The 16964-nt window shown below is 37.4% G+C and overlaps 1 protein-coding gene across 2 annotated transcripts in view; it reads left to right on the forward strand.

The window, feature by feature from the left end:
- AKT3 (AKT serine/threonine kinase 3) overlaps window positions 1–16964 on the forward strand; it is a 146555-nt gene that overhangs the window by 77113 nt on the left and 52478 nt on the right. For both annotated transcript variants that reach the window (XM_085300603.1, XM_085300604.1), the window contains exons 3-5: window positions 1786–1897; window positions 3336–3480; window positions 13070–13201. In XM_085300603.1, the coding sequence (XP_085156729.1) occupies window positions 1786–1897; window positions 3336–3480; window positions 13070–13201 (389 nt within the window). The remainder of the gene's footprint in view (window positions 1–1785; window positions 1898–3335; window positions 3481–13069; window positions 13202–16964) is intronic.

The raw sequence follows: 16964 nt of genomic DNA on the forward strand, positions 1-16964 counted from the left end.
AGTAGCCTGTTATCTGTAGCTCCACCTTCATCAGGGTCACAACTTGGGCTTCAACCATACCCCTGAAGAAAAGTTTCTTTGATCCTGTGAGTAATACTTATGCTTCACTACAAGCCTAGTAAAATACCCCTTTTAAGCAGCTCTGCTTCATCATGCTCACTGAGTTCCCAACATCTGCTTCTGTCCTCTTTGTTTATCTCTTCCAACCTTTGTTTCTGGTTTCCATCCCACTATATCCCTTTCTTCTAAATGCTGAGGATAGCTGTTATCTCATCCAAGACCTAATAGAGTTGTTAAATTTATAAAAGCAGTGGAACTGGATTAGTTTCTCTTTTGATTCCTTTTGATTCTCCATGTTGTATGCAGGATCGCTAAATGTAATGTCATCTCCTTGACCAGTGAGCAGTCTGCCTTGCATAATAATTTATATATCTGTGCAGATTACAAAGAAGTTACAGTGGGTTGTAAGTGAACAGAAGTCTGTTGCCATGCTCAGCATTGATTGGTTTACATACACAATAAATCATTTCAGAGCACACATTTGATCAGGATCAGGTTTGAACAAGTGATAGCATTCCTATTGAATTACCAGAACATAAGATGTGATGACCATGTCAGTTTTATGCTAGTTGCTGGAGAACAAATTATACTTTTGTCAGAACAACCTTAACTTCACAAAAAATGTTTAAATATATTTGCATGAGTAGAGAGTTATAGTAGGTCAGAGTTCTACATTGTGTAGATATAATTTTTTTAGTACCGAATGCTGCATGTTGAAATAAAAAGTACTGTCTCATTGAGATGTTGCCTGAATTAACACAATTGCACTCTTATGAAAAAGTAATGAGCAACATAATAGGAAGTATACTATGGCCAGAATTGTGTAACAGGACGAATCCTAGGTCTAAAATCACGACCTGTGAGGACAGATTGGGTGAACTGATTTATGCTGGAGAAGGCTGAAGAGCGATAAAAGTCTTTTGATACCTAAAAGGGATGAGATAGCTGCTAAAAAGAAGGAAGTAACACTGGTCAACTGGACAAAAAGCAGTATGTTTGAATTGTAAGAATGGTTGCACTAAATGGTAGGAAAAACCTTCTAACTGTGGAAATAATTAATATCCTTATAGTTTGATGGAACAATTTGCTTGGGGAGATTTTGAAATTGATGCTTCTGGAGAAGTTTAGAAAGAGTTGAGAAAAATATCTGTGAGAAATAATGTAGGTAGAGCTGATTCTGCTATGAGGCATGAAGAAGAACTGAATGATTTTTTGGGGCAGCCCCATTTTGGCGGGGGTAATTCAGTGTTTCATAATCGGATTGTGTCACTGAATTTTCACAGATATTTTACAATAAATCTAATCTTGAGATGACAGTGGCTTGGATAATTGCAGCATGATTGCCTTTGGAGGGAAAATGTCATATCTTTTTTGCCAGGTACAGATGGAAAATYGTGCCTTTGGCTACTGGTGTTACCTTGGCACACTAGAGCAATCCAGGATCTAATACTCTTCTTAACCCTCATAATACAGACTTAGACTGCAAATGGAGGTCGCACTCTTTTTATATGGGGAACAATCAACTCCTCTGACTGCTTTCCTCAGCTTATGCCTATTACCTGTTACCTTTTGTCCATGTCCAAGGTTATATTGGCATACTGTATTTCTATGTGATTGCTTGATCCATATACAATAAGCTTTATATATTTTATCTAAGTAGTTTTATTTGCTCTTCATCCATTAACTTGCAATATGTAAAAGAGGAAATACCATGTTTTTTCATAGAATGTCAGCTAATGAAAACAGAGCGACCAAAGCCAAACACGTTCATAATCAGATGTCTTCAGTGGACCACCGTCATAGAGAGAACGTTCCATGTGGACACTCCGGAGGAGCGGTGAGAGAGCTTTATGTTTGTTTTGCTTTCCGTGTTCTTCCTGGAGAAGCCTCAGCACCTCTGCTGGTATTGTGCTGTCATCAGCATTTGGAAATGTCACATTCTGAGCACTTCTGAACAGTTATTTATTTAAAGAATTTGTATGTCTGCTTCTGTAAAATATTATCCCACTTCATTTCTAGTGCAAGAACTGCCTACAAGTAGGTGGGATGAGTGTGTTTTAAATAAGCCAAAACTATGTCATGGTATGTCTCTGAAGTGTTAAAGTTGGAACAATAGAAGCCTGCTTATTGAAGTCTTTTCAAGTCTTGCTGTCTTAGATTTTCCTTTTATTCCTCCCAGTGTGCTCCTTTTTGGCACAGAAAGCAGTATGTTTGTAATAATTTATTTATGTTTACTTATTAGCTTTTCTTGTTTCAGTAAATATTCACAGGGTCTTTATAAATTAACTTTTTTGATGCACCAACAGCATATAGGAGATACAACATGGTTTGCCTTGTTAGAATATTCTATATTGCAGCTCTGGTTAGATATATTGAGTCTTGCTGCCTTGGGCATCTGACCTGTTGAGATTAATACTATGTTTGGCTTTATTGATACATTATTTATATCAGTAAATAACTATGACTTTCCTTTGTGTATTGTCTCTTTTATTAGTATATTTAGTTTTTTTTTAATTCTGCCTGGATATTTTTTCTCCTGCTGGCTAGGCAAAAAACAGCATATATTGCACTGCTCCTGGAGCAACAGTGTACCGAGTCACCAGCTAGTGTATGTGTGCAAGTTTGCCAGCAGACGGAATAACCATGGGCTGAGCTGTCCCTGCTTTTCCCTCCTTGGAAACYCTCATTTAGGCCTGTCCCTTCCGTATAGCCACAGATTTTTATGGCACTTGTAGGAATTTAGTATCTTTGAGGCCTTGGTTTCACTGGAAAATTTGAAATCAGTCAACAAGTTTAGTTTTAACAGGAGGAGAGAAAGAGCTGAATATACAGTTTGTTTGCATAAATCTCATTTATTTTCTGTGAAATGCCTCAGGATAAGGCTAGACGCACAAAAACTCTTAAAAAAAAGCAGATTGTTATCAGATAGGAGATTACATAGTATGCTCTGAGCTGTATTACAACACTAGCAAGAGTTTTCGGGTTTTCACTGTGATACTATACATAAGTACTATTATAGTATTTATTATAAGAATTAAAAGAGTTTGATTTCATAAATTGTGCAGGAATTCTCTTTGATGCTGATTTAAATCAAATTCATCTTTTACACAATGCAGAACTTAWAAAATAATTGCTTTGATTTCTTCTATGAGTCTTCTACTGTGTAGCATGAGACTTTCAYGTTGAAAAAATGTATTATGTGAGAAACATTAGAAACAATTTATTTGGATGTATTTTGTGAGTTTCTGATAGGAATGTTGGCTTGTTCATGGTAGGGAAGAATGGACAGAAGCAATCCAGGCTGTAGCAGACAGACTTCAGAGGCAAGAAGAGGAGAGGATGAACTGTAGTCCAACTTCACAGATAGACAATATAGGAGAAGAGGAGATGGATGCTTCAACAACCCATCATAAAAGAAAGGTAATGATATTTCAAGATGACTGACAATACTAATATGTAAATAACTTGCATAGAGTGGTCTAGATGGCTAGAACAGTATGCAAGGAAAGTGTTTCTACATAAGTGTCAGTGTATTACAAGCATAAAAGTACATCTTTTTATTTCAATAAAGCTGAACCACGCTATTTTTATTTATTGTGCTATCTGATAACAGCACTTTTCGAACACAAAGTTCAATCTTTCAGGCACATGTTAACATTGTGCTTATTGTTCAGAAGTCATGATATTATTTTCATCTTTTCCTTTTTGTTTGTTTACTCCTTGCAAACTGAGGTAATAAACTATTTTCTTAAGGCAAGAAGATTTRCCCCTTTTCTCATGTAAATAATCCCCACTACAAGTTGGATGATTTGCATGAGAAATGCTATGAGGATTTGGCTTTTAATGACCTTGGTTTTTGCTGTCTGGGAAAATAATTGCTTTAGTTTTTAGTGAAGTAAGAAAGAATATGTTTTATCTCTTTGCAATCTTTCACGGATTTGCTACAAGTAAGAATATGTACGTTATTGGCTATAACATACTTACAGTTGTATCCGCAAAGTCAACAGGATAAACACACCACTTAGACTACTCTTTACTGATTCAATGCCACACAAAAATTTGCTTGTTAATTTGTGTTTCCATTTTGTCTTGTGTTCATGTAAGTACAGACTACTTTTGAAGAATAAAGAGGGATTCAAATGGATATCCCTCATTTACTATACAAGATTGGCAAGACTCAAGAAACACACTGAAGTTGCATAAGAAAAACATCATTAACATCATCTGCCTTTATTCATAGTTTCTTTCTTTTTTCTTTATACTATGGGAAGCAAGAAACATAGAAGAATTAGTGGCTGAAAACTCTGTCCTTATGAACATAACACAGTTTTCGTAAGAAATCTTAGTTCTATCATGTCCTAACTTTTGAGAACTTGTTTGCAATTCTAACATAGTTGTTTCGCGTAGTTTCATGACATGTAATTGTCTAGCTTTTTTCCTACAGAAAAAGTAAAAATAATTATATGCAGCTGTAACAATGCCCTCATCATACATTGCCAGGTTGCAGCGGTTGACATTGAACTTTTAGCCTTGCAGTATAGATGTTTAGTGATTGTGCTTCAGGGTAAAATATGATAAGTGACAGCAAGACGGAGGTTGTGTTCAATATGTGACAGTATTTCCGAGAGGCAGTGTGATTGTGTAGAGGGGATTTGRTGTACTCTATTAAAGATCTGAGCATTATTCCAAGCGTGTGTATCCTCTTAGCTGAGTACAAAACCACTGCATAACAACAAGCATTTTCAAGGTTCCAGAATTAATGCTATCTAATATAAGTAGTTTATCTGAAATGTAGGCTCTCCTTGTTCACACTGCAGTGTATTTTCCTCTACAACAAAAGGAGTTGTGGGAAGAGGGGGAGGAGGAGGATCAATTTTGTTTCTCTCTTACAGCTTACACTTTAAGAAATGCTGAAGTAAGATGCTGGGACAGTGCATGTGCAGTGCTGCAGAATGTTGAATGACTTTGGCATGAAGCCAGAAACGAGCTACAAAACAAACCTGAAGTGAGAAATGGTGGTATTCAACACCTAATGRTATATTAGAATGAAGTTTCTATAGTCCATAAAAGCACACTGATGACATTAGGCTACTATTTTGCGAAAACTCAAAATCCCATTGCAAATTTCTGCAGCTTTGGAAGATTTCAGAAAGAGATTCTGAGAAGATAACCATATTATAGCAGAGTTGTCATTTCCTCTGTATTAACAGMAAATGGGGAAAATATTTTTGCTAATTGTATTTTCTGGTTAAAGAACCATTCTCAGAAGCCTAATTTTTATGAAAGTTTTTATGGTTGATAATCAGAACCATTTCAATTATAATTATTTAATGCATTTTTCTCTCCCTTTTTTTTTTTTGTATATATTGGGTTTATTTTAATTTCAGGGGTTTTTTGCACACAGTGTCCTACATGTTTGTTTTGTCACCTGATCTTACATCTAAGCCCAGTGAATTTTGCTTGTGCATGCACCAGATGGTATGTATATGAGTCAAAGAGCATAATCAGATTAAAAAACAAGAGAGGGAAGTGGAACTGTTCTTCTCTTAAAAATGGTAAAATGGTAAAAGGTTTGTAAAGAGAACACTCTTAGAATATGGAACTTAATTTGAACAGACATGACAGCAATATCCCTCATCAGATTAGTTTGGAAAACAAAAGACTTTTTTTGCACAGAATTTTTTGAAAAATGGTGTCAGTGTGTAATTTAAGTTTTACAGTAATAGTTTCACTAAAATTTTGAGGAATGGAGATTGCTAGTGAACTGCTTTTGTTCCTTGCTATATTGTTCATTATGACTAGAGTTTCTCGCTGTTGAAATCAATTGCAAACTTCCTGGGGTGTAATCATTGTGCATATGGAGATTTTTTTTACATGAATTCCTTGGTACCTGTTGTAGAGTGTATTCTTTTGAACAAAACACCCATAGCTGGAATAAGTAGGTTTTACTGAATAAGTAGGTTTTAAGTAGGCTGAACAAAATATTGTTATTCAGTTAATGCAGTTTCTTGTAACCTCACAGCTTTTTTTTTGTTTACAGATTTATTTTCAGGGTGTAAAATGAATAAAGAACAGATTTTCAGAGGAAAACAGAAAACAATGTAATGAGAAAAAATTTGTGTTCCTCAGAGTTCTATAGGAATAAAACAGGCGGAAGAATGATCAAGGGGAAAGAATGCAAACTTAGGGAAGTGTCCAGACTTGCTCACCTACATCCCAAATGTTTAGGAAATTTTTCAGTTTTTCCACCAGTTTTTGGTAAAACTTCAGCTATGATGTATGTGTTTTTATCTTCCAAGGTCTTACGTTCTTTAGCAGGCATATTGAGTAACCCTGCATTGCATATCATCTCTAAGCTTTCTGCTAAGCTTCTAAAGAACAAGAGCATCAGGACACTTTATTCTTAGAACTAGTGCTATTACCGTAACTTGCTGTTAGGCCACTGCTTAAAATCTTGCAAAACTCTTACCTTCCTTTTTTATGTCTCTGTTTTAATATGTCTTCACCTAGCTTGCAGCTCGATTCATGATTGCTTTGGTGACTCTTACGTAAGCATATTTTGGATGAATGAGTCTTTCACTGGGACTAGCTTGTTGCCCTTAACAGCATAGCCGTGACTGTGGTCAGCCGAGCCAAGGTCCTCCTCCTGTACGGGCAGTGGACTGCTTTTCTGAGCTGGGTTTGTTCAGGCTCTGCTGGTCTCTTCCTAAATTCAGTCTCTCGAGGAAAAGTCAAGGAAAACTGTGTGGGAAAAATCTACTCCTCCTAGGCTGCTTATGGTCACACAAATTGCTGATTGTTAGCATAATAAAATGCTAGGGTCACAAATTCGGTATTCTTTAGCAATAAAGCTGTTAGCTAGTCTCTGCTGGGTAGCGAGGTAGCTTTATGAATGAAGTTAGGAAGATTCTGTCCAATTGCTTATCTGTCTGAATTGTGTTTCAGATGTGTTTCGTATTTTTCATGTGCTTTTGTCAATTTTCTGTGCTTTAGCACAAAGAATAGCAGGAAAGTTTCTTTGTGTGTTTTTGCTTTGTTATCAGGGAACTGTTAAAGCTGATGACCTCACTTACCAGTACCTGCTGCGACATTTGAGAAGTCTTACCTGCAGTTGAGGATGTATGACTAGTGGTAGTCACCATGTTTTGATCACAACTTTGCATATTATGGCATGCCAGTTAACCACAATAAAGAGATGAATAATCTGAATATGTTCTTCGAAAGAGTAAATTTTATGATTTCTCGAACTAGCATGTGTGACCTTGAATGTTTTTCAGACTTGACGGAAGTGAATTTTTTTGTGCAACTTTTGGGTGTTATAACCAATCAACAGTAGATTTCCAATGTAAGAAAGGTTGTGGTTGCATGGACAGGGGCATAACAAAAAACCCCAGAAATTTCTTGAGTCAATGTTTGTGTATATGTGTGCATGTGCAATGGACTTGTTTATGTATTTTAATTTTGGAATGTTAATTTTGGAAGTGATGAATATGGGTGGAAAAAAAGTCCTTGAAAATACTCCTCCTTGAGGAAATTTACATGAATTTATTATTCACATTCCATTCTGTACAGACTTTTTTTTTAAAAAAAAAAAATGCATATGATATCCTTTACTTATCACTGTATTTTCTGATAGACTTCTGTAAATTCARTCTTGAGCAATATTCTGATTAGATAGTTATTTCTGATCTTGTAGTGAACATTCTGTCATATATTTCTGTTTTGAAAATRACCAGCTTTGGATTGATTGCAAGTGCCATTTTCTCTGAATTTATGAAGAAACTACAGCTGATTATTTCTGCCATTTCACTTGCACCCCCTTCCTCTCTCTGATGGGAAGCAGTTTTAGTGTTTTCTAATACAGCCAGTGTTCCCCCCCTGCACAAGAAACTGACGTTCTACCAGGCTTCCATCACTTACTGAATGTACTACTAACTTGGGAAAATGTCAGGTATTTATTTAACAGGTTATTTTTAGAGGTAAGAAAAACAATTTTATGGACAAGATCAAAGATAAAATAGTTTTGGTAACAAGTCAGTATATGTTAATTTAAAAGGTCATGTTAAAAGATTAGGAACTTTTGACTTAAAAACGTTCGTATACTCTGCTTCACAAGCAAAATCTATGTAACATTATTATTGTCTGTCTTGCCATTCTTACATTAATTACTCCTTGCATTGTTTATAGAGATCATGATAAGTCATGTATGTTTTCCTTTTTCTTCCTGCCCAGAGAAGAAAGATAGCTCAAAATTATCTTGACAGTCTGCAGAAATTTGATTAGAGAAAGATAAAAAAAGAAGAAATACTTAAAACCCTGATAAGTAAAGAGTTAATGTGTTGAAAGGATACCAGTGTGATAGTAAACATTTGTAAGGAATAGCTGAATTAGTATTTGGAATAAACAAAACTATGAAATATTTCTAGAAAAGTAATGATTGGAGGCTTTGACTAAATATTAAAAAGATAGTTAGAATAAGAATGACATACTTTTCCTGAGCTTGAGCAGTGCTTATCTCCAGTTCTAAAATTTGTCCATATAAACTCCTAGAGTTCACTATTACAGCAGTTTCATTGTGGCAGGAAAAGCCTTCRTAACTCTTTATTTGGTAATCACTASTAATTTATGCTGAGTAAGCTATGAGCTTCTTCTATTAATAATAAACCTGTATATGTACTAATAATAGAACTACATTTGTACTCACCTGGTATTGTAATTCYGTGCAGCCCTATTATATTATACTAGTTTTGGAAAAATTAATCATTTAACTTCCACTCACTGTTGCGGATTTGCTTCAGCTAGAAATATATTGAGCCACTGACAGCCCTATCACCCATATTTTTTACTGGGATAAGTGCAGTTTTGTTCTTCCTGATGTGAGATGTATTTGGCAGCAAGAGCAGATCTGTCAAATAGTGYAAACTGTGATGATACGCTTAAGTATGAGCAAAGAATGAAATTCACCAAAGACAATTTGCTCAGAAGCTACCAATCATCCATTAGATGGAGGGGAAAAATCATTTCCTGATGGTTTAGCTGGAAAACTAGTATGTGGAAAGTGTTTTCTCATTAACAAAGCTTTGAAAAAATGCAGGAATGCAGATGTTACTGTAAGGAGTTTGTTGAAAACTTTTTACTGCCAAAGCGGTTTTAAGCTGCAGATTGAGCACTTAAAATCTAAGGTATTGCAGCATTAATGTGGTTGGTGGAACTTTAATTCTAATCCTTATGTGAGCAGATTTCAAACTGACTCAAGAGTGAGCAAYCATGTAAATTATTTTTGTGATTTGGCAACAGGACCTGAACACGGGAACTTTAGATTCACAGCAACAGTCTCATGCACTTGAACTTAGAGGAATGAATAATTTCAGAAGTAAATTTTATCATTTATTCTCTCACAATAGTGAATATATTTTATTGCATTATTTATGATTGCCCACCTAAAGATGTGTTCAGTAGGTCTGTACTACTGGAATGTGTGATATATATAGGTACTATTAGAGGAGTTTGTATTAGGGATGAAGAAAATACTAATCCCATTGTAGAAAACAGGAATAAAAGTTAATCTTAAAGGATAGTGTTCAAAAGCGCTGCTTGCGCTTCCTAGCTTGTGCAGGCTAGGAAGATGAAAGAAAAGGCAAATTCTCTTGCCTTCATACAACAGGATTAACGATGTCTAATACGGCAAACTGAGGGTGTATAATTACTATTATTACAGTATAATTACTATTTATAAATGTTTTGAGGTGCACTATTCCCTGAGAAGGAAGAGGAGAATAATTTATACTACTGGTCAATATCGTACTAGGAATCAATGAGCGTATAGATAGAGCCAGAAAAAAAGGCCCAGAGTCTGAGAGTGAGAGTTTCCAGAGTAGGCTCCTACTTTACAGAATAGCAGAGAAAAAAATCAAGTAGAATCAGGATCATGCCACACTTAAGGCATGTTTGCTAAACTTAGGAAAGGGATTGTAGTTTAATAATCTGTGGTGGCAGTGACTGTGACTGAGTCATAATTAAGTCTTTTTTCAAATTCGAATCCAGCTTCTGTTTCCATCACTGGAAACTGTGGAGGTTAGAGACTGAATATTCAAGGTATATGTTTTGTACATTCACTTCCAAAATTGTATAAATGTGCAATTGTGCCTTTCACACAGAGTCACAGAATGGGTAAGGTTGGAAGGGACTCTGGAGATAATCTAGTCCAACCTCCCTGCTCAAGCAGGGTCACCTACAGCATGGTAGGCAGGGTTGCATCCGGGCAGGCCTTGAATGTCTCCAGAGAAGGAGACTCCACAACCTCTCTGGGCAACCTGTGCCAGTGCTCCGTCACTCTCACAGGGAAGAAATTCCCCCTCACKGTCAGGCAGAACTTCCTGTGCTTCAATTTCTGCCCATTGCCTCTTGTCCTGTCACACGGGACAACTGAAAAGAGTTTGTCCCCGTCCCCTTGACACCCTCCCTTCAGGTACTTGTACMCATTGATAAGATCCMCCCTCAGKCTTCTCTTCCCCAGGCTGAAGAGGCCCAGCTCTCRCAGCCGTTCCTCGTAGGGCAGATGCTCCAGTCCTCTGATCATCCTCGCAGCCCTACACTGTCTCCAGTAGCTCCATGTCTCTCTTGTACTGGGGAGCCCAGAACTGGACACAGTACTCGAGATGAGGCCTCCCCAGGGCTGAGTAGAGGGGCAGGATCACCTCCCTCGACCTGCTGGCAACACTCTTCCCACTGCAGCCCAGGAGACCATTGGCCTTCTTGGCCACAAGGGCACATTGCTGGCTCATGGTCAACTTGTCATCCACCAGCACTCCCAGGTCCTTCTCTGCAGAGCTGCTCTCCAACAGGTCAGCTGCCAGCTTGTACTGGTGCCCAGGGTTATTTTTCCCTAGGTGCAGGACCCTGCACTTGCCCTTGTTGAACCTCATGAGGTTCCTCTCTGCCCAGCTCTCCAGCCTGACCAGGTCTCTCTGAAGCAAGACCTTTAATTACTCCTTTCTGAGAGACAGGCTTTTCTTTTAAAAATCACCTGAAATGCTCTTGTGCAGCTTCTGGAACACTGAGCAGAACATGAATTTCCTTTGCTTGGAGAAGGAGATGATTATTTAGTCAGCAGTAAGGCTTATAGAATGTACAAAGATACTGACATAAGCATTAAAAGGTGCAAGTCTAGGGCCCAGGTTTGTTTGGCTTTCAGCCAAATATGCCTTACTTCCAACAAAGTTATTTTAGGGGTATTAGCCAAGTCCTCTTCTCCTTTTATTTTGCTGCCTCCTATCTACGTAAATTACTATTTAAGATATATTGAGCTGTTAAAAATCGGCCAACTGTATTCATATTGCATACATCACGTTTTTAATATCTGTACAGGTAAAATTTTCACTTTTTTACCTAGAGGGCAATACAGATGCGTCTAGTGTACATGAAACATGAACAAACATAGCTCAGTAAGAAAGCATGTTGGAACTAGAATAACTCCACTGAGAGTACTTTTCTGCTAAAGCAAAGTAAGAATGAGAAATACTCACTTCTCCAAGAGCAACACTGCGTTTAGGGGATAGTGTTGTCTTTTAGGGCTTATAAATGCTTTTTTCTGAGTAAAATCTCTGTAGATTTCCTGAAATACATGTTTTTTTAAAGCCCTTACTACACAAATTCTTCACTATCAAAAGAGAGAGAGCTTCTGAAGTGGAATGTTCTGTATGAGTTTTAAGTTGGTGTTTGTTTTCCTGTGTGCAGTTGCTGCTCACATTTCTGCCAGTATATTTGTAACTTTTATCTGAAGATAAATTAAGACAGTGTAGAGAGTTAAGCAGTTTAAGGCCTGAAGAACTCAGCCACTCCGATCTCTTTGCATGGCACTCCTTAAAGGTCGAGGTTCTGGGTGCCTGTTACTGGCACCCCAGCTAGTAACAGTGCTGAAAGATGTGCTGTGGAGACATGCTGTGGAAGTGAGCTGGTGGCTCTGAGCTGGCAAAATAAACCCTGCTGTCAATCCAAGGTGACCTGTGAAGAGCTACCCTGCTGCTGCTGTTCTATGCTTCTCAGTGCATTGTACAGGTTCAGGTTTTGCTACCTCAATCTTTGCATCTAAKGCATAGGCTGTAGTGTTTGATACTCCTGAGTTAGCTGTGAAATGAACCTGCAGAACTAACTAAGCTGATTATTGACTCCAGCTTTRTGCTCATGAAAGTGGCTAAACTGCTTTTGGATCTGAAATGACCTGGTCATATCCTTTCTGTGTACGGCACTCCACATGAGCTGATCAGCCCGCTTGACTCAAAGTGGCTCAGCTGTGAAACCAGCTCTTGGATGCCTATGTCAGTGGTGTGTTTACCCTGCAAAGCTAGAGCAACAGTAGATATTTGAACGGTCTTTATAATTGAGTTACATGGAAGACTAAAACATGCCCCTTTCTCCTTTTTGGAGCCAGACTGATTGATGTAAAAACCATGTAACGGTCATCTGTACTCAACTTTTTAAAGTTATCTTCTAATGCAAAATAACAGATTATTGTAGGGTCTTACTGGTACAGTAATCTGGTGAGGATCATGTATGAATCAAAAAAGCCATCAGTGCAGTGACTGGTGTTAAAAATGTGGCAAAATAAGAAAACCTATTAATGTCCCTAATAGTACGGAAGTTGACAGACTCTCTTGGAAGTGGAGAGGTCATGAAATACTCGTATAGGGTAAAAATTTATTTGGTATGTGCTTTATAAAAATAAGCTTGTCTGTATAGTAAACTATACAGTAATTCAGAGATCTATAATAATAGTATTGAACAATATATGCTTGTGGTTCAAGGATACAGTTCACTATTGTGAACTTCATTGCTATTTAAGTTATCAATTGCCATAGGCAAGGGCAACTTAGGCAAATTTACCTATTTGTGTAAGCTGTTCTTACATTTATATTGATAATACCATTTGGTCGTATGCAGACAAATTCGTGTGCATACTGGAACTGTATAGCGTTAAGTCTTGCTAATCCTTATTCTTTTCTCCATATAGACAATGAATGATTTTGACTATTTAAAGCTACTGGGCAAAGGCACGTTTGGCAAAGTTATTCTGGTCCGAGAGAAGGCTAGTGGGAAATACTACGCAATGAAGATTTTGAAAAAAGAAGTAATTATTGCAAAGGTAAGGAAGGATATAGTTAAAGTATTGTGTCAAAATTATCAGTGAATATCTGATACATGAGATATGTTTAATTTTTGATGGTAACTGAATTTCTATAGAAACGTATGTATCTTCAGAAAACAAGAGTATGGAGCTTTCTTTACGTGTACACATTTTGCGTGCCTTCTTCCATTGGCTTAAAATCTGGAGTGTGCTAAAGTACTGAGAGAGCTTGCTGTGAGAGAAGGTGGTGTAGTCCAAGTTTAAAGCAAGCAAAAGGATATTTTTGAGGGATTTGGTCTGGCTCAAGATTTATGAATTGGGGCTAACAATACCAGTATTCCTGAAAACTGAATGTGGATAGCAACTGTCATGGGTTATTTGTATTTTATTTTAAAATATCCTTCATGTTTTTCCAATAAAGGAATTGTGCAGTCTATCTCTGTGTTTATCTTTTTGTCACTGACCTTCTATTAACTTTTGAATCTTTTGACCAATTTCAGTTAAATTCGATGGAGGAATAGTAAGCTCAAAGATAATGACATTCCTTTGAGCTTTATGAAAATCAGCTCATTTGGAATGGAGAGATCTAAATGCATGTCTTCAGTGGAGAAAAGGTTGGTCTTGAGTTCTGCTTGCCCTTAGCAGGCAGCACACATGTGCTGGCAGGCCAATCAACCTGAGTGTGGTTTGGACTAACCACAGCAGAGAGGGCTCTTTTCTTCTTGGTAATCTGGAGAAACGTGAAGAAGCTAGGATATTGCCTCTTCTGTGTTCTCCGGAGTCTGAACAGGAGTGAGCATCTCACTGGCCCTTCATGAAAGACTTTCCAAATTACTGCAGTCTCTTGAGGTTGCCGTATGGTGCTGCATGATTCAGCTCTTTCYCCAAAATCTGTCTGTCTTTCCCCAGAGCTCTGCTCACCCATGACATTTGAGGGTTCTTTAGGGGATCTTTACATTCTGCCTCTGCTCTTTTGTACCTTTCAAGTCCTTCTGAACCCTGTTATGAGGATTTCAGCCCATTWCTTTGTATCACTAAACCAAAAAAGTCATGTTTTAATTGTTTTTTACATTGATGACTACCACAGTGTCACTACATTTTAAAAAACGTTAAAACTGTTCCTTAGCTGACTAACTTYGTCTTTCTCTGTTTAGCAAAAATTGCTGTTGAATAAACTTATTTAGAAAGCCAGAGGAATTTTGATGAGATAGGGATGCAACTGTTTGTTGATCTGTCTACCTGAAAACAACAAATAGTTACGTATTGGACACAGCCTGGCACTCACTGAAGCAGACCAAGGTCTATTTTTCTGCCTGTTTGTGTTTCTTTCAACTAACAAGAAGATTGAGTGTCTGAGTAAACACATTTTTCGTCCTATGATGAAATTTGGAGYATCTCAGTCTTCTAAATTTGACTTCCTTAGACCTGCATTTCATTTTTGAAGGGAGTTCTTTCAAGTTTTCCATAATATGGTTGTATATTGATAAAAAATTGATGAAGGAATGAAAAATAGACTTTACGTGGGTCTTCACAAATGAAGTGATCATATTTTTGCCTTGCAGCCACAAAATACCAGTTTTCTGCTCCTCCCAAAAGCAAAAACAAAAGTTAACTTCATCCTGAACCAGCTGGCTTGCCCAGTCAGTGTGCAATTGTGTGCCATGGGGATTTATAACTAATATTTAACTCTGAAGAACAATGTTAGCAATCATATCAAAGATAGACTAGATCTGCAGTCCCAACTCAGCTTATGTTATACAATACTCAATAGAGAAAGTCCTATCTGTAATATTAAGTACAATACGAGGCAGGAAAGTGGTACACTGGCAACTGTATATAGAAGGTTATATAGCATCTGTCCAGTTCAGACTAAATCTGTTGATCCTAAATTTTCATAAGAGACTAAAATTTCACTTGTCAGGAAACTACTGCCAATATTACAAACTTTGCGACAATGCCAGAAAAACGGGCCATTGCCAGCTTTTTGTGCCCTATCATCCATGGAGGTTATAAACAAAAGCCTGGTATCTGTGAAAATGATTAGATTTTAACTGCAGTCCTGGTTAATGGATCTAAATCCTGCATGTGAATWTAAGTGTTGCTTTTTCTACTTAGTTCTAATCTAAACTTCATGACTCATATGGAGAAATGATAGGATCTCTTATTTTAGTGATGAGGATAACAGCAGTTTGCATAGGCTGAAGATAACTGCTAAAGAATGAAATTTCCAAAACCAGTCAATATTGTCTCATTTTGTCTTCATTGACAGGAATAAAGTCAGTAGCAGAGCAGTGTTTTGTTTATTTTTGAAAACTGATACAAAGCAGAAAATTTTTGAAGTGCTCTACAGTAAAACAAGTGAGAAAGTGTAATTGATCTTTAACTTGTGCTTTAGTGGTACTGAAGGTTGTATCACATTTTAAAAGTAGAAGTAAAGTTAAATAAGAAYTAAAATTAATTATCACAGTGTAAAAAGTCTCTACAGTGAAACAGTCTCTGCAGTCACTGATCTCTTCAGTCTCTTCAGTAACTCCTTAATTAAAAGAAATATTTGTAATTTATTGTGACTCTTCTTGTTGAAGCCTGATGGCCTTACAGTCATTTTGTTGGGTGAAGACTTAGCAGGACCAGTTTTCAGAATAAAAAAAAAAATCAACTTTAACACAGGGCTTCCTCTTGCCTCCCTGTTCCTAATAATTTGGGATTTTGGATTCCCTCTTTTTTCAATAGCAATACAGAAATGAATCATCATTTGACTGGTAGAAAATGCCAATGGTACCTGAGATTTCTTGAGATGAGAACAAAAACAGATATTTAAGCTTTGGAGAAGTATTGAGAAGTTTTATGAAGTTAATGGAGTAGAAAAAATCTAAGAATAAAAAAGCTAGTTAAATTTCACATTGTGTTAAGATTTATTTTTATCAGGCTAGAAAGGCTGATATCAGGCTTTTCTGGTCCCATGATGCTCAGACTTTTTTCTGATGCTGTCTCCTGCCTTTCTCCTTTTCCTTCCAGTTTGAGCATCCTATCCAGAATATGTGCTGGAAAGGATGCCTAGCAGGGGAGCTGCAAGGTGCAGACTAAGGGTGCGGAGGCTGCCAGCTGCTGCAGAGATGAGCAGCTTCCTCTGTGGCGGGGGCCCAAGATGAGAAATAACAGTAGTGGAGAGGAGGTGGCTCCCYGAAGGAGGTGGCTTCCCTGGCTGTGCTCGCTCGCCTGTTCCAGCCCCCACTGCCGCCCTCTGGATGCTGCAGGGCCCCGTGTCCGATTGCAGCACCTCCTCAGCAGTCCCTTTCGCCAGTTCCTTCCGCCCCGTTGAGAATGGTTCATCTGGACTGTTAAAAAAACTTTCAGGAAAATAGCTGTGTACTGAAGGGACAGAGAGAGAAAACTCTTTTTCATTTGTTCATACACTGAATTAAATACAGTAAATTTACACTCGTTTTGTTTTGTTTTTTTCCTCCAAGGTGAGAGACATCCACAAAGCTTAGGATGCARCTTAGAAAGTTACTTCATATTTCCATTTTTTATGTTCAAAACTTCTAAAAATATGCTGGAAAATCAAGACATTTCTCATTGAACTGTTCTTTGTTTTTCTTCCAGTATGTGCTTGTAGTATACACTCAGYGTTGCACTGCTGCAGCTAAGCGGCGTCATAATTTATTACTACTAATTCTGTTGTTATTTTTTAACTTTCTATTTTGACAATTTTTAAAGTGTAATTTAAAACTCATGACATCTGTGTTTGCTTTGTAGTTTAATAATACCTTATCTTCACAGC

Source organism: Rhea americana, unplaced genomic scaffold, assembly GCF_003343005.1.
Source record: "Rhea americana isolate MKP2758 unplaced genomic scaffold, rheAme1 scaffold_166, whole genome shotgun sequence".
In the NCBI taxonomy this organism is placed as follows: domain Eukaryota; kingdom Metazoa; phylum Chordata; class Aves; order Rheiformes; family Rheidae; genus Rhea; species Rhea americana.